The sequence below is a fragment of the Terrapene carolina genome, unplaced genomic scaffold (genome assembly GCF_002925995.2).
Source record: "Terrapene carolina triunguis isolate 2854851 unplaced genomic scaffold, T_m_triunguis-2.0 Scaffold42, whole genome shotgun sequence".
NCBI lineage: Eukaryota > Metazoa > Chordata > Testudines > Emydidae > Terrapene > Terrapene triunguis.
Genome location: NW_020664393.1, coordinates 43,068,494 through 43,092,651, shown reverse-complemented (window position 1 = coordinate 43,092,651; position 24,158 = coordinate 43,068,494). Strand labels below are relative to the sequence as shown.

Sequence of the window (24,158 nt, the reverse complement as noted above, 5' to 3'; positions counted from 1 at the left end):
ATGTACATGATTCAAAGGAAACTAGTTGTGGGAAGGGGTCAGCAAACTTGGGGTTGTGGCATGGCATGGGGAAACAGTAGAAGAGACACTGTGTGGATCTCCTGTGGATCAATAGATTCGTAGGAAAACTTCTAGAGCACAGATTTATTTAAAACACTATATGAATCATACAAATATTTTCAAACAAACCTTACATACCTTTTTGTTACTGTGGGTAGTATATGTAATAATATAGTACTAAGCAGACCTGCTTGCCTTCAGTTTTTGGAAAACTTATTTTAGGTATATCTGTTTCTTAGGTAGACAGGTTGATGCTATATGCAATGTATATGCTTCAGAAAGATGAATAAGTACTTTGCCACAATTTTCTATGTTAAAGGAAAGCATAGATTTGCTAAGAGAATGAATATATTCTATATCTTGGTAATATACCTAATTTTCTTCTAATGATTGGTTACCAGCTCGAAGGCGTAACTCAAAGTATGGTAGCTGTACAGTGGCATTGGACTGAAGTTTTTGTAAACTAATTTGAAGTATTAATCATTATCACCAGCTGAAACTAGTACACCTCTACCCCGATATAATGCGGCCCGATATAACATGAATTCGGATATAACGCGGTAAAGTAGTGCTCTGGGGCATGGGGCTGCGCACTCCGGCGGATCAAAGTAAGTTCAATATAACGCGGTTTCACCTATAATGCGGTAAGATTTTTTGGCTCCCGAGGACAGCGTTATATCGGGGTAGAGGTGTATTACAGAACCATCTTGTTTGCACCGTCTCTTGCTCAGGCACCACATTGGTGGTTTTACACTTGTATCTTAACAAATGGTTGTTTGTTAAGATACAAGTGTAAGGGGGTTCCGAGGCTCTAGTCCACCTTTTATAATAGATTCTAAATTTTCCCCCAAGAAATAATTTTTTGTCCATTTAAGTGATTGCTAACATATTTGGATGGGGCCATTGGAGCATTTGCTTATGCTTCAGAGAAGGGCAGATGGCAGAAAGTGTTTGTGCAGTGTATAGCGGTTGCCTTCCCTGATGCCAAAGTGCATCACTTGTGATATGCCTGACCATCACTGTCCTTGGAATCATGTGACATGTAATCTGTTCAGAGTTCTTATTTCCTGCAACATGCAGCAGACCTGCAAACTAGTGTCTTAATCCTGATTTACTTTGTGTTTTTAGTGGAATCTCTTATAACTTAGTTTCTGTGGGAAAAAGTTTTTCATATTTTTGACTTTGTTTTCTTGTTCTTCCTTTTTTAAATCTCTAGCCAACAAGAACATTAGTCATGACAAGCATGTCCTCTGAGTAAGTACTATATATTTTTGTGTCTTTCTATTCAGTGTAAATTTTAAACTTGTTTATAGTCTTGGCTTTCACATACTGAATTAAATTTATTTGTAGGTTATCCATGAAGTATATTTCCTTCTGTTGAGTGGCATGCATATGCTTACATACATGATGTTATTCTGTAGACTAGAGCAGGAGTTCTCAACCTGAGGTACACAGAGGTCTTCCAGGGGGTACATCAGCTCATCTATATATTTGCTTAGATTTACAACAGGCTACATAAAAAGTACTAGCGAAGCCAGTACAAACTAAAATTTCACACAGACAGTGACTTGTTTATACTGTTCTATATAATATACTATACACTGAAATGTAAGTACAGTATTTATATTCCAGTTCATTTATTTTTGAATTATAGGGTAAAAATGAGAAAATAAGCAATTTTTCAGTAATGGTGTGCTGTGACACTTTGTATTTTTATGTCTGATTTTGTAAGCAAGTAATTTTTAAGTGAGGTGAAACTTGGGGTACAATAGGCAAATCAGACTCCTGAATGGGGTGCAGTAATCTGGAAAGGTTGCGAGCCACTGGACTAGAGTACATGTTATGGTTGTCCTACACAGCAATTAAAGGTAATAAAACTACAGTATAGTACATACATATTTGTGGAAGAGTTAGTATTTTTCTGGTATACTCTTTTTATTCTCCTTAAACTCTTACAAAATAAAGATCATCCAACAAAAACACAGTCCCACATTTTATGTTAAATTCCTTTGACAAAAAATAACACGTTATTTGTGCCACCCACATGTCTGTTTCAGGTTTGAAAACATTTGATAAACCATGATGGTTATATAAAGATGAATACTTTAAAAATGCACTTGTCTAAAGCATTTCTTTAAAGATATCTACTAACCGTGTTTCTGTCAATTTTTCCACTTTCATTATAAAATAATAGTTCAGGAAGCAGAAAAACTTAAAATATAGTTTTAGTTTTTATCTTCTTTATGCCTCATGAAACTCGACACTAACACCCATCCATTTTAGAGCATCAGTGCACTTCACAAGCCTTACATTTAACTGCACAACGCAGCATCCCCTATAAGGTAGGTAAATATGATCACCATGTTACAGATGAGACAAATGAAGCACAGGGAGGTTGTGATTTGTCCAAAAACACAGGAAGGAAGTGTTGGCAGAGCTGGAAAAACAACCCAGATCTCATGGCCATATTGCAAAACCATCCTTTCTCATATAAGAATGTAATCTTCTTGCATTGATCCCCCTTGTCTAGCTATCCCACAGTTCCCACAGTCTCCGCTGCCCATTGGAATTCTGGGTTAAGCTCCCAATGCCTGATGGGGCAAAAATATTGTCATAGGTGGTTTCGGGTACATGTCGTCAGTTGCCCCTCCCTCCGTGAAAGCAACAGCAGACAATCGTTTCGCGCCTTTTTTCCTGGGTTACCTATGCAGACGCCATACCACGGCAAGCATGGAGCCCGCTCAGCTCACCATCACCGCTGCTGTTGTGAGCATAGTAAACACCTCGCGCATTATCCTGGAGCATATGCAGAACTGGACTAAGAGACGCCAGCACGAGGAGGATTTTGATGAGGACATGGGCACAGACGTTCCTGAAAGCACGGGCTGTGGCAATTGGGACATCATGGTGGCACTGGGGCTGGTTGATACAGTGGAACGCTGATTCTGGGCCAGGCAAACAAGCACAGACTGGTGGGACAGCATAGTGTTGCAGGTATGGGATGATTCACAGTGGCTGTGAAACTTTCGCATGCGTAAGTCCACTTTCCTGGAACTCTGTGAGTTGCTTTCCCCCACCCTGAAGCGCAGAAATACCAAGATGAGAGCTGCCCTGACAGTTGAGAAGCGAGTGGCGATAGCCCTGTGGAAGCTTGCAATGCCTGACTGCTACCGGTCAGTCGGGAATCAATTTGGAGTGGGTAAGTCTACTGTGGGGGTTGCTATGATCCAATCATTGACATTCTGTTATCAAAGGTAGTGACTCTGGGAAATGTGCAGGTCATACTGGATGGCTTTGCTGCAATGGGATTCCCTAACTGTGGTGGGGTGATAGACGGAACGCATATCCCCATCTTGGCACCAGACCACCTTGCCAACCAGTACATAAACTGCAAGGGGTACTTCTCAATGGTGCTGCAAGCACTGGTGGATCACAAGGGACGTTTCACCGACATCAACATGGGATGGCCAGGAAAGGTGCATGACGCTCACATATTTAGGAACTCCAGGCTGTTTGAACAGTTGCAAGAAGGGACTTCCTTCCCAGACCAGAAAATTACCATTGGGGATGTTGAAATGCCAATAGGTATATTTGGGGAGCCAGCCTACCCCTTGCTCCTATGGCTCATGAAGCCTTATGCAGGAAGCCTGGACAGTAGTAAGGAGCAGTTCAACTATAGGCTGAGCAAGTGCAGAATGGTGGTAGAATGTGCCTTTGGACGTTTAAAAGCTCGCTGGCACTGTTTGCTGAGTAGGTCAGACCTCAGCGCAAACAACATTCCCATTGTTATTGCTGCTTGCTGTATGCTCCATAATATCTGTGAGACTAAGGGGGAAACGTTTATGGCGGGGTGGGAGATTGAGGCAAATCGCCTGGCGTCCGATTTTGAGCAGCCAGACACCAGGGCGATTAGAAGAGCACAGCAAAGCGCGCTGCACATCAGAGAGGCTTTGAAAACCAGTTTCATGACTGGCCAGGCTTCGGTGTGACAGTTGTGCATGTTCCTCCTTGATGCAAACCCGCCCCCTTTGTTGATTTAATTCCCTGTAAGCCAACCACCCTCCCCCCTTTGAAATAAAGTAACTATTGTTTTGAAACCATGCATTCTTTCTTTATTAATTTAAAAAAAAAAAAAGAGAGAGATAACGTACAAGGTAGCCCGGGTGGGGTGCGGGAGGAGGGAAGGACAAGGCCACATTGTTTATTGTAGTCACACTAATAATCAAACTGTTTGAATGACAGCCTTCTGTTGCTTGGGTCACCCTCTGAAGTGGGTTATACAGTAGATGCAGCGGGGGTCTGTGCTCTTGTTGGCTTTCCTGCAGCTCGAACAAATGCTTCAGCACGTCCATTTGATCCCCTATTAGCCTCAGCATCGCCTCCTGCCTCCGCTCTTCGCGCTCACTTAATTCTTTCCTGGCCTCTGCCACTGAATGCCTCCATGCATTAAGCTGTGCCCGATCAGTGTGGGAGGACTACATGAGCTCAGCAAACATGTGATCGTGAGTGTGGGGTTTTTTGCCTTCTAATCTGCGATAACCTCAGGGATGGAGATGATAGAGGGAGTGTAGAAACATTTGCACCTTGGGGGAGATAAAAAGGGAGAGTAAAATTTAAGATGATACATTTCTGAGAACAAAAGGGAGACTCTTTCACAGTGAATCAAGCAATTCACAGCAGACAGCACATGTGCTTTAGGTACAAGGTCACATTTTGCCTTTTATATTGAGCGCCTGCTGGTGTGGTGACACGCGGGTTTGGCTTCTAACGCCTTCATAACATGTGGGAATATTTTCAAACTGCAGCACCCTCCTTTCCCAGAGCAAGCAATGGGTTGGGTTTCACATTTAAAAGGAGGGGCTGCGGTTTTTGGGTGGATGTGCAGCACACACCGACCCCCACCCCACCACGTGGCTATTCTCTGGGATGATCCCTTCTCCCCTCCCCCCGCTGCGTGGCTATTCTCCGGGATGATCCCTTCCCCCCTTCCGCCCCGCTGCATGGCTATTCTCTGGGATGATCCCTTTTAGCCAAGCGCAAATAGCACAGCATGAACGGGGTCCTTTTACTGTTCCCTTACAAAAATTCCCCTATTTCAACCAGGTGACCATGAACGATATCACTCTACTGAGGCTAACACAGAAAGATATAGACTGAATGTTGCTTGAATGCGACCAAAACCGAGAACCATTCGCTGCCATGCTTTGTGCTGCAATGATTCCAGAATACTTGCTACTGGCTTGGCGTGGTAAAGTGTCCTACTGTGGAGGACGAAATAAGGCAACCCTCCCCAGAAACCTTCTGCAAAGGCTTTCAAAGTACCTCCAGGAGAGCTTTATGGAAATGTCCCTGAGGGATTCCCGCTCCATCACCAGACATGTGAACAGACCTTTCCAGTAGCTGTACTGGCCTCGAATGCATCCCAGTTCTTCAGGGCAAATCAAACATTAAACACTATTGCTTTTAAACCCTGTACTGTAGTTACAAATGTGCACTCACCAGAGGTGCCTTCTCCAGCTTCAGGGTCGGGGATCCCGCCTTGGGAGGGTATTGGCTCCAGGGTGATGAAAAGTTCCTGGCTGCCGGGGAGAACGGATTCACCGCTTGCCTGCTGTGCATTTTCCTCCTTCTCCTCCTCCTCCTCATCTGCAAAATCCTCCTCCCTGTTGCGTGAGACTCCCCTCTTGCAGGTGTCCACGGACAGTGGTGGGATAGTGGTAGGGTCTCCACCTAGAATGCCATGCAGCTGGTCATAGAAGTGGCATGTATGGGGCTCTGACCCGGAGTGACGGTTTGCCTCCTTTGTCTTTTGGTAGGCTTGCTTGAGCTCCTTAACTTTCACACGGCACTGCTGTGTGTCCCTGTTGTAGCCTCTGTCCAACATGCCCTGTGAGATTTTTGGCAAATATATTTGCATTTCTTCTTTTTGATCGGAGTTCGGCCTGCACAGATGCTTCTCCCCATACAGCAATCAGTTCCAGTGTCTCTCTTTCGGTCCATGCTGGAGCTCGTTTGCGATTCTGGGGGGACTGCATGGTCACCTGTGCTGCTGAGCTCGCCATGCTGACCAAACAGGAAATAAAATTCAAAAGTTCCCGGGGCTTTTCCTGTGCACTTGGCTAGTGCGTCGGAGTTCAAAGTGCTGTCCAGAGCGGTCACAACGGAGCACTCTGGGATAGCTCCTGGAGGCCAATACCATCAATTTGCCTCCGCACTACCCCAAATTTGACCCAGCAAGGTCGTTTTTAGCGCTACTCCCCTCGCAGGGGAGAAGTACAGAAGTCAATTTTAAGAGCCCTTTAGGTCGACGGAACAGAGTTGGTTGTGTGGACACAATCATTTTTAAATCAACCTAACGCGGCTAAATTTGACCTAACCCCATAGTGTAGACCAGGCCTTAGTTTATGTTATGGTATGTATATGGCTAATGGTAACCAAATTTGTCCCTCAAAAGTCTGCTTTCTACTTTGAGGTCTGTGCTTTGAGCTGACTGCATTCAGAGTACAGAGAGCACATTATAGGTTGTGTTCCCCAGTCTATGGGTGGGGCGGACTACCTCTGGAAAGAGGAGGAAATGCATCCCTCTAGGAGAGAAGCCATCTGCCAAGAGCCTGTTCTGCCTGAGTAAGAGCTAGGGCTATAGAAATGGGTCAGTGGAATTTAAGTAAATATAGAGGTGTGAGATGAGTGGGTGTCTTGACATTGTTTTCCTTGTATAAGAGCATAGCATCACCCACTGGCCCACAGCAATACCTAGCCATATTGTGCTTCACGGAATTGCAAACCCGTAAATCTGTATCAGTAGGTTTGTAGCTTGTTGAAATGTGAATTGGCTAGTTTCTATTGTAAACTATGATATTAGAGCTATTTCAGTTCAGATTCATATTGTAGGACCTTTCCTCTCATTCCAGAGCATATCTCATGTAGACACCAAAAAGAGCCAAGATAAACTTTGGGAGGAGTGTGTAAAACATATCCCCTGAGCATATAGTCCAGGTAGGGTCAGCATCCCTGTGAGTTCAAAGTTGCCATGACCATCACACACAATCTCTGTCTAACTAAAACACTCTGCAGGATAAAGGAAGCATAAATATATCCAGTGACAAATAGGTAAGGCTAAGATGATCACAAATGAGGGTCTAAAGTTAGGCTCCTAAGTCTATATTCAGGCAGTTAAATAAGTTAATAAGAGCTCTGCACTTGGCATCTCTTTCAGTGGGAAGTCAATTTGCTAAGCTATTTGTTTTCTTTAAATCTCATTTTAAAAGCTGTTGCTGTCTCTATGAAGAATCCTTTTAGGATCTTCTTAGAGTTCTGTGCACTCTTTGTTTTAGCCAGTTTATTTTGGGAGCTTTTTTATTGTGTTACTTTCTGCAGAGAGAAATGTGGATGGAATGAAAAAGTGCCCCACAGGCTATAGGAGATGTCCTGAACATGCTTACAAGATGGCATTGATTGACATATGAACTCAGCCTATTTTTCCTGAGAGGATCAGCATTGGACTAGATGGGTGAATCTGCTCCAGGCTGTTTCTTAATTACTTGATCTTGAGTAGAGGTGTTTCTGAGCTTCCCCTCAGCTCCCAGGCGTCAGGTGTGTGGACAGAAAAGACATTGGAATCAAGCTTTTGGTTACAGTACTGCAGCAGTAAATTGTTCTCATACATCATCTTTCTTCCAGGGATACCAAGATCTCAGTGGTCACATGATGATGTATTTATGTACTTCAATGTTCATATTCATAGGTAATATATATAGAACTCTAGTTACAGGTCGACATTCAGTATTTTACATGGAAATTGTATCTGGTGGCAATAACTTGTAGGACTAGTGAGCTTCGTGATCTGGTGATTGAATCAACATACAGTAATTTTTATGATGGTATTGAGGTGTCTAGACAGTAGGGTCAAAACTTTAAAATTAGGCATTTGAGTTTGGGACACCTAGTTTAATATTTAGGCTAAATGCAGGGTGGATTTGATTTAAATCAAATTAATTTAAATCATGATTTAAATCACTAGTTAGGAAGATTCGATTTAATCATGGGTTTCTACATAAAAGTGCATTCTTGTTGGTTGTTATAACCTTAATACATATTCTTCACTTTTAGAAGGTACACACTATACATTTTTAAACGGTTTTATTTTGAAAACATTTCAGATTAGTTTTACAGCTATATCAGAAAATGAATGATTATTTGCAAAAAGAACAGGAGTACTTGTGGCACCTTAGAGACTAACAAATTTCATGAAGTTGATGGATTTCCACTCCATACGGCTAAATGCAGTGCCTTGCATAATGACAGGTTTCAGAGTAGCAGCCGTGTTAGTCTGTATCCACACAAAAAAAGTACTCCTGTTCTTTTTGCGGATACAGACTAACACGGCTGCTACTCTGAAACCAATGATTATTTGGTTATTTCATTTACCAAAGGTAATTGAAGCAGATATTTATGAAGTCATTGGGAGGTGAACTAGCTCCAATTCAACAGGTTAATCATTAATATTTGGAGGATTTTCTTGCCATGCTGTATTAGGAGGAGAACATCACCAGATAGACATTTAAATTGTTTTATTTAACTAAAACAAAAACGTTAAGTATTCTGGATTTTTTTCTTCAACAGCAAACATATAATATTTTAACAAAACAAGCATATGTCCCTCACTTCTCACATTTATGTCCAGACTTCTTGTCCCGATCTATTCTGCCCCCACCAATCTTCTATTCATTGAACTTTTTAAAACTTTGCACTTTTAGAGAGAGGTAAGGGGTTGACTCTGTGTACACAAATTGGCAGAGGGACGATAGAGTTGAGGTCTGTTATTTCTCACCTCTATATATTATTTATTTAAGAACGTTTTTGCTGTCAACAAGCATGTTACCTCTGGAGAGACAAATCCACAGTTTGAGAACTGTAAAACTAAGCATCTCTGATGGTATCTTCTAGACTTAGCACTGAGTCCTATTGGGTAGATAGAAAGATTAACCTAAATAATCTATACAGAAGCCTCTGGAACCCCATAAGATTGGGTCCCTAATCCATGAACTATTGGAATTCATTTACAAAACTTTTCTTAAACATTACATGAATATATTGTCTCGTACTATAGAATTAGAATTTATAATCCCTATTCCATTATGAGAGCTCTTTGAACTATAATGTATCTTAATTAAAACTATCTTTATATAGTTTTTTCCCTCAAAAAGCATTTTATCAAAAAAATCCGATTTAAATTAAAAAAAATCCTTTTTTTAAATTAAAAAAAAAAATGATTTTTATCCACCCTGGCTAAATGTGGCCTGATGTTTGGAGGTGCTTAACAACTGGAATTTCCCTGTGAAATCTGTTAAGCAAAAGTTTTGATTGAATTTTTACATTTATGCATATACCCTAATAGTTACTGTATATAAAGTAAACATTTAATATTGAGTTCTACTGATTGTGGATTCCCCACCTCCCCCTTCTGTGTTTTGGCAGGAAGCAGTGTGCAATTATTCAGGTAGTGAATAAACTCGGAGGCTTTTTGTTTTCGGATGATGTATGTGAAACGACTACTCACGTGGTTACAGGGAGTCCTCGTCGCACCTTGAATGTAATGCTGGGAATTGCCCGGGGCTGCTGGATTGTGTGTTACGAATGGGTAAGAGATATATCTGAATTTTACAATAAAGTAAATCAGGTTTGTTTGTTCAGCATTAGCTAGGATATAACATCCCTATCAAAATCTTGCCATAAGCAATGGCATCTTCATTATTCTTTTGCATTAAATAGAATTCTGTTCTGAAACAAGTAGCTCTATTTTTGCAAATATTGAATACACAAGGATTGTCATAAGTGGGGTTTTTTTTGAGCACTTCTAAAATGATATTGAAACATCTGTTAAGGGAATCTATTTTTAGATAAAACAGTTTCTTCCTTTTTATGATCTACAAAAAGGAAGACAAGATTGGAAAACATGCTTTATGAAAACCTTGTATACAAGCAACTATGTAGTCTGAAGATGTGCATCATGATTGCTTTGAATATGTTTTCTTGGTCAATTTCTTATATTCTTTTATATATTAGTTGAAAATGTAATAGTTTGTATTGTTTCAAGTATATCAAGCACGTTGTTGCCTTATAACCAAGAATAGAGGACCAATGTCATAGGGCCAGATTTCTAAAGGTAATTAGGCACCTAAAGCAGCAGATAGGAACTTAGTGGGATTTTCAAAGGTACCTAGGTGCCTAACTTCCATGAAATCAATGGGAGTTAGGTGCGTAGGTGTTTGAAAATCCTACTAGGCCAGTGGCTTTCAACATTTCTAGACTGCTGTACCCCGTTCAGGAGTCTGCTTTGTCTTGCATACCCCAAGTTTCACTTTACTTAAAAACTACTTGCTTACAAAATCAGAGCTAAAAATACAAAAGTGTCACAGCACACTATTACTGAAAAATTACTTACTTTCTCATTTTTACCATATAATTCTAAAATAAATCAATTGGAATATAAATATTGTACTTACATTTAGTGTATCGAGCGGTATGAAATTTTAATTTGTTCTGACTTTACTAGGGTTTTTTATGTAGCCTGTTGTAAAACTAAGCAAATATATCTATATGAGTTGATGTACCCACTGGAAGACTTCTGTGTACCCCCCTGGTTACGTGTACCCCTGGTTGAGAACCACTGCACTAGGCAACTAGCTGATATTTTAGGTGCCCTATACTTTAAAAAATCTGGCCCATAATCATAGGTGCTGGAACTTGGAATGCTGCCGCACTCCTGGCTTGAAGTGGTTTCCATTACCTATTGGGTTTACAGTTTAGTTCAGTGGGGTCTAAGCACCATCCACTATAAAACTTGTTCCAGCACCCCTACCCATAGTCTTGTATCATTTAATACTTCACATAAAGATATCTTCTTAACAGTATATCTCTATAGGGTGCTACTTTCTTTAAAAGATGCAATGAACATGAAAATTATATATTTCCATCCAAAAATTGCTTCAAATAACTAAGATTATAGACAAATCTTAGTAATTTTTTTCCTGTTCTTTGTGTAGTTGACAATATTTGGGTAGAGTCAATTTCTCTGTTTTGTCGAATGTCAGTTGCACTTCTCTCATGACTATCATGATGTCATTGATCTCATATAATGTTCTATGTCAAGAGCTCCAACAGAGCATTAACTAGGAGCAAAGCCAAAAGTATCGCTTGATTAGGAATAATCCAAATAGGATCATATTAAGATCAACACTTTTACCCGCCGGGCCAACTTTATCCATGCTATAATGCCAATGAAGTGAATGGAATAGATCAGGGATTAATTTGTTCCTTTAAGTATTATTGGACCAAATCTTTAAGCTGTCTTCACTCTTTTTTTTTTTAATGAGTTGATGTGTGGGCAACACACTCACTGAAATAAGTAGGAGTTGTGGATGAGTAGGATATAGGCAAGTCTGATAGATGCTATGGAGTCATGGAATAAATATGCAAAGACTATTGTATTAAGTTTATGTTATATGTATCTTTGCGGGCTTGCTAGTGATTGTATTCCTGCCTAATGGGTCAGATAACAGATGCTTCCTGCAGGAACTAATCCCCAATACTTAAACAATGCAGGTAACAAGTCTTTTTGAAGTTTTGCCCCCTTGGGAAAATAGCACACAGATGGGTTGACACTTAGTTCAAAGGCTTTGGCAGACAAAGGACTTGAAAATAACAGCCTTGATCTGGAGAGAGGGTCATGGTCACAATCCGAAAACTGACATGCATAAAACTCAGTGCAGCAGAACTAGACCTTGAGGGAGGATCTGAAATATTTTAGAACCTACTAGTGTCTGCAGGTGGTAGATGAGTGACCACCTTGTAAGCTAGCCTGTGTATAAGCTGTTTATTCTTTTTAAGATACATTTACTCTAATATTTTTTGTTTTAAATAAATAGTACTTTGTTTTATGAAAGCTGCCCGGTCACTGGTTAACCCTGCCATTGCCCTAGAGAGAATAATGAACTGAGTTCAACAGAGCTGAACTGAGGTCACATCTGCTGAGGCGAACACAATGAATTGCAGGAGTCTGCAGCCTGATATTGTGGTCTGAAGTGAGAGAATCACGGGATTCTATCCTGAGAAAGGTGTCAGGCCTTCAGCTGCCCCCTAACTTGGGTGGCTTCGAGGAAGCCACAAGAGGGTCAGAGGTACAGGTAACTCAGGAATTTAAACTGTAAGGATAACAGGCTTTGGTTTAATATTAATAAGTAATTTATTTAATATTTAGATTCCTTTAACTGTGAATATTATAATATCATTTTGCTTTAACTGTCATCCAATCACTAAAAAAGATTTTGGGGTGTGCAGAAATGTAAACATTCAGTGCCAATGGACACTAGGAACTCTCCATATCAAAGGTTTTATAAACACTGTTTTCTAACAGATGTGAATAAAGTATTTTATCTGTCACTAAGACCTTGAAATGAATTATTTCAAAAAAGGAAAAGTCTAGTTAAAGGGCACCTCTTATCCAACAGGGCATTTTTGTCTCATTTCTAATTTTGTCATCAGTATCAATTTGCTATCCTTTCACCCAAATTATTCATGACTCAACACCCTTATCAGAGGAGAGGAAATAGTTGAAGCCATACACATTTATATGAAAGTTCATCTGTCTTCCATGACCACAAGGAATACTGTAGAAAATTAGTTAGAGGAAATTCAGTAATGCAGAACATAGTCTGTCTTTTCCGATAATGCCAAAATAATGAATCCATAAACTGCTTTAACTTAAATCTTAATATTACTATTCTCAGCGGTAGAACATTTCGGATGGGACACTGGAAATAATTTATCATTTAGTTTTAGTATATAGAGTTGCTTTAAAAAGAGAATTAATTATAGAGACTTAGTAGTGATATTTAGGTTGCCTAATACTTTCCATTAAAAGGTTCTTTTGACCTTTTTGAGAAGCTTTAACATTTCCATTGTTTGCCACAGGCCTTTGAAATTCAGCAATGGGATTGAGGTTCGGGGAGGGAAGTGCCTTTTCTTTGGAAATTCCATACAAAAATCTATGTTAAAAGAACAGTATTTAGGTTTCAAAATCAAACACACAAATGTTGGGGAATGCCAGATTTACAGTTGGCCAGGCAACCTTAATTCAGTCCCCTTGTGCACATGTATTGCGATACATTCATTATTTACATGATTGCATACTATTTTTCCCCTACAGGTGGATTTTTTTTGTATGTAATATAGAGAATAGATGCAGCATGGTACATTTTCCACATTTTCCCACCAAAGTGCTTCAACCAGGTTTTGGAGGTTCAATTGATAGTCTAGACCAGGGGTCTCAAACATGCGGCCCATGGGCCGCATGCGGCCTGCGGGGTGATTTTCTGCGGCCCGCGAGCCTCTCGCAGCCCCCCTGCCCTCTCCCAGTGTTTACCAGAGCTGCTCCGGCCGGACGTGCACCGGGAGCAGGGCAGGCTCCGTGCCTGCCTGCCCTGCCCTGCGCAGCTCCGGGAAGAGGCTGGAACATGGGGAAGGGGGGGCGGAGGGGCTGTGTGTGTCTGTTGCTTCAATTGGCTGGGAACGGGGAACCGCGGCCAATGGGAGCTGCTGGCGGCGGTGCCTGAAGCAACACACAGCCCCTCTGCCCCCCCTTCCCCACGTTCCAGCCTCTTCCCGGAGTGGGGCGGAGGCAGGGCAGACAGCCAGGCAGGGAGGGAGCCTGCCCTGCTCCCGGTACGCGCCGGGCCAGATCCTGCCCCCCCGAAGCCCTCCTGCAGCCGAACCCCCTGCCCTGAGCCCCCTGCCACACCCTACACCCCGACCCCTTGCCATACCCTGCACCCCTCCTGCACCCCGACCCCCGGCCTCACCCCGCACCACTCCTGCATCCCAACCCACTGCCCTGAGCCCCATACCGCACCCCTCCTGCACTCCGACCCCCGCTGTACCCTGACCCCTGCCCTGAGCCCCCTGCCGCACCCTGCACCCCGAGCCCCTGCCCTGAACCCCCTGCCGCACCCCGCACTCCTCTTGCACCCCAACCCACTGCCCTGATCCCCCTGCTGCACCTTGCACCCCTCTTGCACCCCAACCCCCTACCCTGAGCCCCCTGCCTCACCCTGCACCCTGACCCCTTGCTGTACCCCTCACCCCTCCTGCACCCCACACCCAAACTCCCTGTCCTGAGCCCCCACCACACCCTGCACCCCCTGGGGTCAGGGAGGGGGCAGAGTTGGGGTGGGGATTTCGGGGAAGGGGTTGGAATGGGGGCAGGGAAGGGGTGGGAAGAGGCGGGGCAGGGGCAGGGCCTCATAGAAGGGGTGGAGTGGGGGCGGGGCCGAGGGCGGCAGGGGTGGGAGGTGTCAGTAATGCGGCCCTCGGGCCAATGTACTAGTCCTCATGTGGCCCTCATGGTCATTTGAGTTTGAGACCCCGGTCTAGACTCACTAACTTACTTAATCATTGATTACTAGTAAAAATGCCAATGATACTGATGCTTTGTGTGATATGGATTGTTCCCCACTAGGAACTGAAACCACAAATTTACTTTACATAGATCAGTGTTATTTTGTTTCAAATTCTAGAATATAATTATAGAATATAGTTCTCTTTGCCAGAAGCTGGGAATGGGTGACAAGGGATGAATCACTTGATGATTACCTGTTCTGTTCATTCCCTCTGGAGCACCTGGTATTGGCCACTGTCGGAAGACAGGATATTGGGCTAGATGGACCTTTAGTCTGACCCAATATGGCTCTTTTTAAGTTCTTCAATAAATTACTTATGGTCATTTAAGTATGTTGCATAATGACAGATGGTTAGAAAACATCATTTCCTCATACATCACCCTGAACACAAGACATGTCTTTAAGCAGCATGGCCATGTGGGCTTTTGTGTGTTACTGCTTAACAATGCTATAATACAACATGACAGTAATAAAGGAGTAAATAATAAGTAATAAATGAAGCTGTACGAACTAATGAATGGCATAACTAGTGCTTAAGCAGTGAATTTTTTTCTGGGGCAAAACTCTTGACATGAAAAACATGCACTAAAAATCCCTTCCATGCTAGGTTGGGAAGATTTCAAGAACAGGAAGTAATGAAGTGCCAAAGGTTTTGTGCAACAGATGGATCATGTTTGCTGTAATCATAATCAAAGAAATTATCGTAGGCCAGATACTCAGATACAGGAAACACACTTGAAATACGTGTTGCTTTACCATACTTTGTAAGTTAAATTTTCTACTATACTTGAAAATATTATGAACTTTTCTCTTTTAGTATAATTTAAACACTTCAGATATATTCTGTAATTCTGCAATTTTCTTTAGTTTTTATGTTTTTATGTATAAGAAATTTTGAGTTATCGCTAGCAGGTCAAAAGAAACTAGTTAACTCAAAGATACTAATATATTTAATTATCCCTTTCATTTTATACTGTTATAATTACTTGGACTAATGTCTCTATGTCAGTTGTCTGTACAGAAACTATTTGGAAGTAGCTTATTTTGTTGTATTTTCCGAGTGCTGTTTTGAAAACATTGGATGAAATCCTGGCTCTATTAAATTCAGTGGAAAAACTCCCATTGACTTAGCAGAGATAGGATCTGGCCAAAGTTTATGAAAACTTTGAATGTTTCAGTGACAGAAGTTATTTACCTCTGTGACCTGTTCATGGACTCTGTATCTAATTTTCTGTTAAAGTAGGAAACTAGACAGGGCCGGCTCTGGCTTTTTCGCCGCCCCAGGCGAAAAAGCCTCCGGCCGCCCCCCCCCCCCCCCGGGGGGGGGGGGCGGCCGGAGCCCTGGGGGGAGGGCGGCGAGCCCCGGCTGGGGCTCGGCTCTCCCCCTCTGGCGGCCAGAGCGCCGGGGGCAGGGCAGCGAGCCCCGGCTGGGACTCGGCTCTCCCCCGCCCCGGCGGCCAGAGCGCAGGGCAGCGAGCCCCGATAGGGCCGGGGAGCCCCGGCGGCCGGGGGGAGGGCGGCGAGCCCTGCTGTGGCCCCGCTCTCCCTGGCGGCCAGAGCGCCGCGCCGCCCCCCTCCAGGTGCCGCCCCAAGCACCAGCTTGGGTGCCTGGTGCCTGAAGCCGGCCCTGAAACTAGATACTGTGGCTTTGCAGTCCAGTCAAGAACCATGATAGACAGATGAGCTATAATCCATCTTGTATTCAGATAAACAAATTTAGTGTCTAAACTAAATTGTGTAAATACTGCAAGCATTGATTTAGGGCTTAACTGTAAAATTGGATTTCATTTTACAAACCAATTACCCAAACCTAACAAATCTTTTAGATTTATCTATTAATCTACTTGATTGGTTGCCATTTACTCTTGGTCAAAATACCTTTGTAGTTACAGCATTGACATGCTGCACACATTGTAGTGCATGGTACTACATGGTTTTTGCAGAGAATTTGAAAATAATGTATATTGGTCCGCTCATGCACCCTGACTCTCCTTGTGCTTCTGTCCGAGGCGATAAAGCACGGGGCAGCCTGACCGCGTCTCCAGGTCGGATCCTTCTGTGTCCTCGTCTGACGCAGTTCTAAAAAGCATAGTTCTAAATGGTTTTTGCAGTTTTAACTGTAGCTTCACTAGTTTTATTTCTTTCCTAGTTTTAGTAGTTAGTAGTTTTAATGTCTCTTTTGAGTAGACTTCAGGGATTTTTGTCCCCTTTCCCGGCCCTCCTGTCGGTACTGGACTATACCCAGAACTTCGGGCCTCAAACTCTGCTCCTCCTGCCCCTGCACCAACACTGCCTCTACTGCCTGGGAGAAGCTCACATCGCGGCCAGGTGCAGTATTTCCCAGTCCTTCCACAGCCATGCCTGAGAAGGCCAGGCACTTCGTCTCTGGAAGTTTCTTATGGAGACCCTCCATGTACATCGGACTGATTCAGTGAGGAGTGTGCCTCCCCCTGCTGCATCTGATCCTGGTGTGGGCAGAACCACTCCCACTGACCCCATGGTGGGGCCTAATCAGGAGATTAGGAAACACTCTCATAAGCATGATACTTAGTCTTCCGCAAAGTCCAGAAAAATGAATGTTCCCTCCACCAGCATGACCCAAGGGGATGGAGCACATTCCAAGTCCCACAGGCACAAGAAGACCCATAAATAATGGGATCCAGCAGTTCCAGGGGATGAACCATTAACATTATTGGCTAAATACGATTTCCTGAATTACACTGTCACAATAGGATCATGTCTGCCTCTAGGCCCATGTCGAAGAAGGGAAACTCATAGCCAGAACTACCCTCCAGTCCGCAGTAGATGCAGCTGATACCTCTTCCAGAACCATGGCTACAACTATTGTGGTGTGGTTTTGGCTTCATGCTTCTAGTTTTTCTAGGGAGGATTAGAACACCATCAAGTACCTCCCCTTTGATGAATCCCATCTCTTCAACCAGAAGACAGATGAATCGTTACATACACTGAAAAACGGCAGAGCTACCTTTGGTTCATTGGGCATCTACATTCCTGCCCGAAATGAAAGTTCCACCACCTGTTGTCCATCCAGTGGTACAGGTCTCCCTAAGTTTACCAACAGAGACTTTACAGACTCCCTTGCAAACAGCAAAAGGTGCAGAGGTCTCGCTTCCTGAGCCTCCCCTCACAGGCTTTCATGTCTCAAACCCAACCACAAGCCAAGAGGTATTTTTGATGCAGTTCAAGAGCCACCAACCACTGAGCCGAACACCTTATAACTTTCCCACTCCCTTGGGGGTTGTTTAGCATTCTTTTTCCATGCTTGGAGTGCAAAAACAAAGGAGAAATGCGTGCTGAATGTCATGTCATGGCTATATCATTGAGTTTGTAATGCTACAGCCTCAAAAAAAAAATCACTCCCCGTCCCCCTTCAGGGACCACTCTAGACAAGAATACTGTCATGAAAGATGAACACTTTATTACAATGAGGAGCAATAGAATGCATTCCTCTAGAATATCAAGGAACAGAGTTCTACTCAACTTACTTCCTCAGACCCAAGTAAAAGGGAGGTTGGAGACCAATTCTCAATTTCTGCCACCTCAGTCGCTTAATCTGCAAATTCAGGTTTCACATGGTCATGCTGGCAGAGATAATTCCAGCCTTAGAAAAAGGTATGTCTTTCACGGCTCTTGATATGAAGAATGCTTACTTCCATGTTGATATTCATCCCACCGACAGATGTTTTCTCAGGTTTATGGTGGGCGCCAACGTTTTCCAATACAGGGTACTTTCCTTCAGGATAGCTACCACTCCCAGAGTCTTCACCGAAGTATTTCAGTAGTAGCAGCTTGCATCAGATGTTAGGCTCTCCTTGTTTTTCTGCCCTTGATGACTGGCTCCTAACTGCCAGGTTCCATCAGGAAGCTCACGTGTTGATCTCTCTCTTACTTAGCCTCCTTTCTTCACTGGGAGTCAGCTTCAACATCGAGAAGTCGATCCTCAAACACATGCAATCACGAGACTTCATCAGGGCTACTACAAAGTCTGTCACAGCATGAGCATACCTACCCATAGACAGGTTTCAGAGATGAACATCATTATAGCTTGTATCATGAACAACCCCTATGTACCAGCCAGGACTTGCTTGTCTCTTCTGGGCCAAGTGGCTTCGTGCACTTAGGTGACCCACTTCCCGAGACTTCACCTCCGCTGCCTTCAGACATGGCTTCATTCCATATACCTTTCAAACTGTCACCCTATGAACAGCATGCTGACAGTCCTAGCCAGGGTACAATACTCCTTTGGTGGCAGACCCATATCACGTACGTGTGGAAGTCCTCTTTCTTTCCTCGTTCCCGGACAAAACGGGTATAATAGACGCATCCCTGTTAGGCTGGGGAACCCTTATGGATGACCACACAACACAAGGAAGTGGACGCTTTGGGAATCCAGGATGCATATCAATATGCTAGAACGTCAAGCAGCAAGAAAGACATGAGTCCTTTCTTCTGTTCTTTGGCTCCCATCATGTTTTGATCATGTCGGACAACACTAACACTGTATTCTATGTCAACAAACAAGGGGGAACGAGATCCGCCACTCTGTGCAGAGGCAGTCAATCTCTGGAACTGGTTTATCAGCCATCAGATCATCCTCTCCGCAGCTATCTTCTTGGGGGGACACAATGTAATCATGGTCTCGCTCAGCACACACTTTGCAATAGACCATGAGTGGGAACTTCATGTTACAGTGCTACACGACAGCTTCATGTGATTGGGAACCCCAATTAGGGACCTATTTGCCTCTCAGACGAACAGCAAGTTGCCACATACTGTTCCAGGGAGCCCTCGCCTACACTCCCCGGGTGATGCTCTCCTCTTCTGGGCAGACCAGCTCAGCTACATCTTTCCCCCACTACCACTCCTGCCTCAAGTGCTGCACAAGATCCGATAAGACAGGTCATTCTGATCACCCCTTCTGGCCCAGATACTTCTGGTTCCCCAATCTCCTATGCATATCTCCTGCCCACTGATTTCCATCCTGAGCTTCCTCAGTCTTCTGACACAGTATAATGGCAGGATCAAGCATCCCAATCCACACAAACTCCACCTCAGGGTGTGATATTTGGATGGACATCTGCTCTAGAACAGATATGCTCCTCAGCTGTGCAAGACATTCTCTCTGACAGTAGGAAGGGTTCCACTAGACAGTGTTACTGGGCTAAGTGGAAACTTTTTTTTATCTTGGACATAACACAAGGGGATTTTACCAGAAGCAGCAGCAATTCCCCTCATTCTGGACTATATTCTATCCTTCCAGTCATTGGGCCTCACTTTCAGCACTTTGAGAGTCCACCTGGTAGTGATCTGTGCTTTCCATACTTCTGTGGAAGGTCACTCTCCCTTTATATATATGTAACTTCTAGATTTTGGAAAGGCTTCCTCCGCACTTTCCCACCCCTCCAAACAATCACACCTTAATGGGACCTGAATCTGGTACACTGGGTATTAACAAAGCTCCCATTTGAACCACTGGCATCTTGTTCCATGCTCCTCCTTTTGATGAAAGTTGCCTTCCTTGTTGCTTTCACCTCAGTGAGAAGAGTCAGTGAACTCAGAGCTATGATGGCAGACCTGCCATTTACAGTATTCCACAAGGATAGGCTCTACATCCAAAATTTTTACCAAAGATAGTTTCCCAGTTTCACATTAAGCAATCCATTCACCCACCTGTTTTTTCCCAAAACTGCACACATCTGCAGAAGAATGTCGATTCCATTCCCTCAACATCTGACAAGCTGTGGTCTTCTACCTGCAGAGGACAAAACTATTCAGGAAATCCCTTAGACTGTTCCTTGCAGTAGCAAATAGACTTAGGGCACAGGCCATCTCCACCCAGAGAATCTCCAAATGGATTTCTGGCTGTATTAAACTCTGCTACCAGCTGTCGAGCCTACCTCCCACCTATAGAGGTATGGGCTCACTCCACTAGAGTTCAAGCTATGACCATTGCATCCTTTAGGACATATGTGGAGCATATCTCATAGACATATGTTGAGCAGCCACATGGAGTTCTGTACGTACTGTCTCCACACACTACACTTTGGAGCAGGACTCTGTGGTGGATGCCTCCTTGGCATGGCAGTTCTCCGCAAGACCCTTCTATCCTCATCCTCTCACCCTCCTCTGACTTAGGTACTGCATGTCATGAAGTTAGTGGAATAACTCAGGAAGTCATAACTCAGTGGAATACAATAGGGACCATCACTAGAAGAAGAATAGGTTGTTTACCTGTAACTGGAGGTTCTTCGAGATGCGTGGTCCCTATCTGTATTCCGCTTCTCACTCTGTCCCCTCTGCTTTGGATCTGTCAGATTCATGGTGGAGAAGGAACTGGAGATGTAGTTGGTCTGCTCTGACCTTTAACGCCTTGGACGGAAGCACAAGGCTGGTCAGGGCATATGCACAGACCAACGGATGCTGCTTTCTAATTTTTCGACTCTGTGTGCATGGTGCGCATGCATAAACACTCAGCGGAAAAACCATAGGGGCCACACATCTCGAAGGACTTCCATTTACAGGTAAGTAACTTCAATGACATCCCCCAGGGTACAAGATGGACTTTTGAACAGCAGTGTCCCCTTAATTTTCCAGATCAGGGTGTCTCTTACTAGTGCTAGTGAAAAGCAGCCTCTCCAGGGTCTGCTCACACTGCCATGTCAAGGCACACCCAGGAAAGTTACATGAATGCTTTCCCAGCCACTCATGAACTAATGCAGGGCAACACCCGCATATCCCTCAATCCCAGCCTTGCACCCCAGAAATGTGCATCTTACACTGCTCAAGGCCTCCTAGATCAGAGTAAGCTCATTTATTAGTTTGTCATTTCATCAGTGGAAATGATCATGCCACAGCCTTTGTTTACTTTAGAGATTCCCCCAGATACTTCAGTCAAAACACACTGGTTTAGATAAAATATTAAAACAAGTTTATTAACTAGAGAAAGAGATTTTAAGTGATTATAAGTGATAAAAGCATAAAAGTCAGAATTGGTTACAAAAGAAATAAAATATAGAACCGCAATCTAATTCCTAAATTTACCGAGCTAACCAAGACTTGAAGCAAGCAACTTTCTCACTCCATCTCCAGTTCCTTCTCCATCCATCAGATGCTGCAGGTAGTTCACAGTTCATTGTTCTTAGTTCACAGGCTGGATCTCCTTACAGCCTGGGAGGGCTACTCCAGTTCAAAGGTTTTCTTTGTTTTCTAAACGATCTTGCTCTGTGAGTGGGTGGAGGGTCGGGGAGGTAGAAGCCATTGTCTCTTATTTTATACCTTCCTTGTTGAGGAACACACCAGTCCCCCTGTCCCCGCTGGGGTGTAGACAAAGCAATCTCTTGTGTATGTGAGATTCAAAGCGTCTCTCAGGTGAATTGTAAATTTCTGGCTCATACATTCTGTATACGTGACATTTGCGATGACATGCAAAGCCTTTCTTATTTCTGAGGAAGTGGTCTGCGGGCATTCTCCAGACTCACAACTTGTTTCAGTAACAAACCTATAGCAAAATTGGATAACTGTATACAATGATGGTACATACATGTTAACAGGACAACAATGTTCAATAGATCATGAGTTTTCAATGATACCTCACAGGGCATGCTTTGTACAAAATATATCATAACCATACAAAAGTGGTGAACATGGGGTACAGGGTGCCACAACCTCCTCTTTAGAAACATAGAAGTTGCCATACTCGATCAGACCCATAGTCCATCTAGTCCAATATCCTGTCGGGCAGTAGCCAGTACCATTTTTGAAGAATCAACATATCAGATGTGAGATCTGTTATGGCAACTTTCAGTGTAGTGTGAGTGTTTTATAGTTTATAGTACGGTTAACATCTTGGATTAGGTAGAACCTCTTTTTTTTAAAGGATCCCAGAAATTTTATAAATTTAAATCTAAAATATTATATAAAACTATACACAGGAATAACTTCATGCACCAATAAAATTCAACTTGTTCTGGGATGAATTGTGGGAGTACTTTAACAGTGCATAGAAATGATAACAGAAAGAAATAGACCCCATTTACTTGAAATGGCAGGAAGACTACGTAGGCATTTGCCAGAATGAGAATTGGGTTGGGACAGAGGATTTACCTTCTAAATTCAAATGGCCTTTTTTTGTACAAATATATTTTTCCATTCAGCTTTTATTCTTTTTATTGCTATGTAAACTGCTGACAGCTTTAATTAATTGAATTAAATAATGCATGAACTATACTGTCATCCTTGTGGATGGGTGCCCATTTGGTCCACATTCAAGCCTTGCTAAATGGGAGGTACTGGAGAGATATTGTGGAACTTGAATGTTCTGAAAAGAGAGAGAGATGATTGAATTGTGGCAAGAGTGCATTAATTTATGAATAAATTATGCAAACAGCTTGTCGGCCATTCAATACTAGAGTGGGGAGATTCATGACCCAGGAAGAGGTAATAGGATGGAGCACGGTGGTCCTTCCTTTCAACAGAATGTGTATCTGTGCTTCAGAATTCTCAGACACCCACAATACAAAGGCTAATATGAAAAATTGAAGGGCTTGAGGATAGTACCCTGGTCGGAATTTCATTATTCTCTCTCTAACATGTAGATGGGATGGGCTTCTTCTCCAAGACATTGTTCCTGAACACTATTAGTGAGGTTTCTCAACCATATGTCTTATTAGCCATAGGCAAATAGGCTTAAAGGTAAACTGTTTTCAAGAACTGATTATAATTTGTCCAGTGTTTTCTGATTTTTTTCTAAAGTCCTATGAAACTGATGTAATCTAGAAAATACAAAATTTTCAAGAATCTGTAAAATGAGTTAGTTTCTAGAGATGTGGCGGTCAAAGTATGCTGCTCATTTATTTACCCTATTAGGAGTAGACTATTTCTGTGACAGATAGAAACACGGACTGTCTCTACAGGGAAAACGTCACTGAGCAATGTTAAAATACAATATTTTTTTAACCCCTGATCTAATCATTTTGTAATGGCCCTACTGGGAACAGAAAGCTGAAGCAACTGCTGAAAGTGTCACAGCTGCTCTGAAAGTCTACCTCTGAAACTCTGAATGGCCAAGATCCTTGAACATAAATGATGCTGTTTGGGTTCTATTTTATGCAGATAGCCATTACGCTGTATCATTATTAGCCTTTTTTTTTAATGCTACAGTAAATACAATTTCCAAAGGATGATAGGGGAGGGAATTAATGAAATGGGGAGCCCTTCCTCTTTGCATATACACCTACTTGTATACACCTCTACCCCAATATAACGCGAGCTGATATAACATGAATTCAGATATAACGTGGTAAAGCAGCGCTCTGGGGGGGTGGGGCTGCACGCTCCGGCGGATCAGCGTGTCTGGCTCCGACACGCTGCTCTGAGCGGCATGTTAAGGGTGCCAGGCCAGGGCTGAGGGTTTGGATAAGGGGCAGAGGGTCTTGGGGGGCAGTCAGGGGACAGGGAGCGGGGGGGTTGGATGGTTTGGAGGTTCTGGGGGCGGGGTGGTCAGGGGACAGAGAACAGGTTATTGGATAGGGCGTGGGAGTCCTGGGCGTTATTAGGGACGGGGGTGGGTTCTGGAGGGGGCAGTCAGGGGACAAGGAACAGGGGGGCTTAGCTAGGGGGTGG

At 43.2% G+C, this 24,158-nt stretch overlaps 1 protein-coding gene across 1 annotated transcript in view; it reads left to right on the top strand.

The window, feature by feature from the left end:
* MCPH1 (microcephalin 1) overlaps nt 1-24,158 on the top strand; it is a 226,286-nt gene that overhangs the window by 59,909 nt on the left and 142,219 nt on the right. Inside the window, exons 10-11 of the mRNA XM_024223031.1 lie at nt 1,277-1,314; nt 9,538-9,700. Of these exons, the coding sequence (XP_024078799.1) occupies nt 1,277-1,314; nt 9,538-9,700 (201 nt within the window). The remainder of the gene's footprint in view (nt 1-1,276; nt 1,315-9,537; nt 9,701-24,158) is intronic.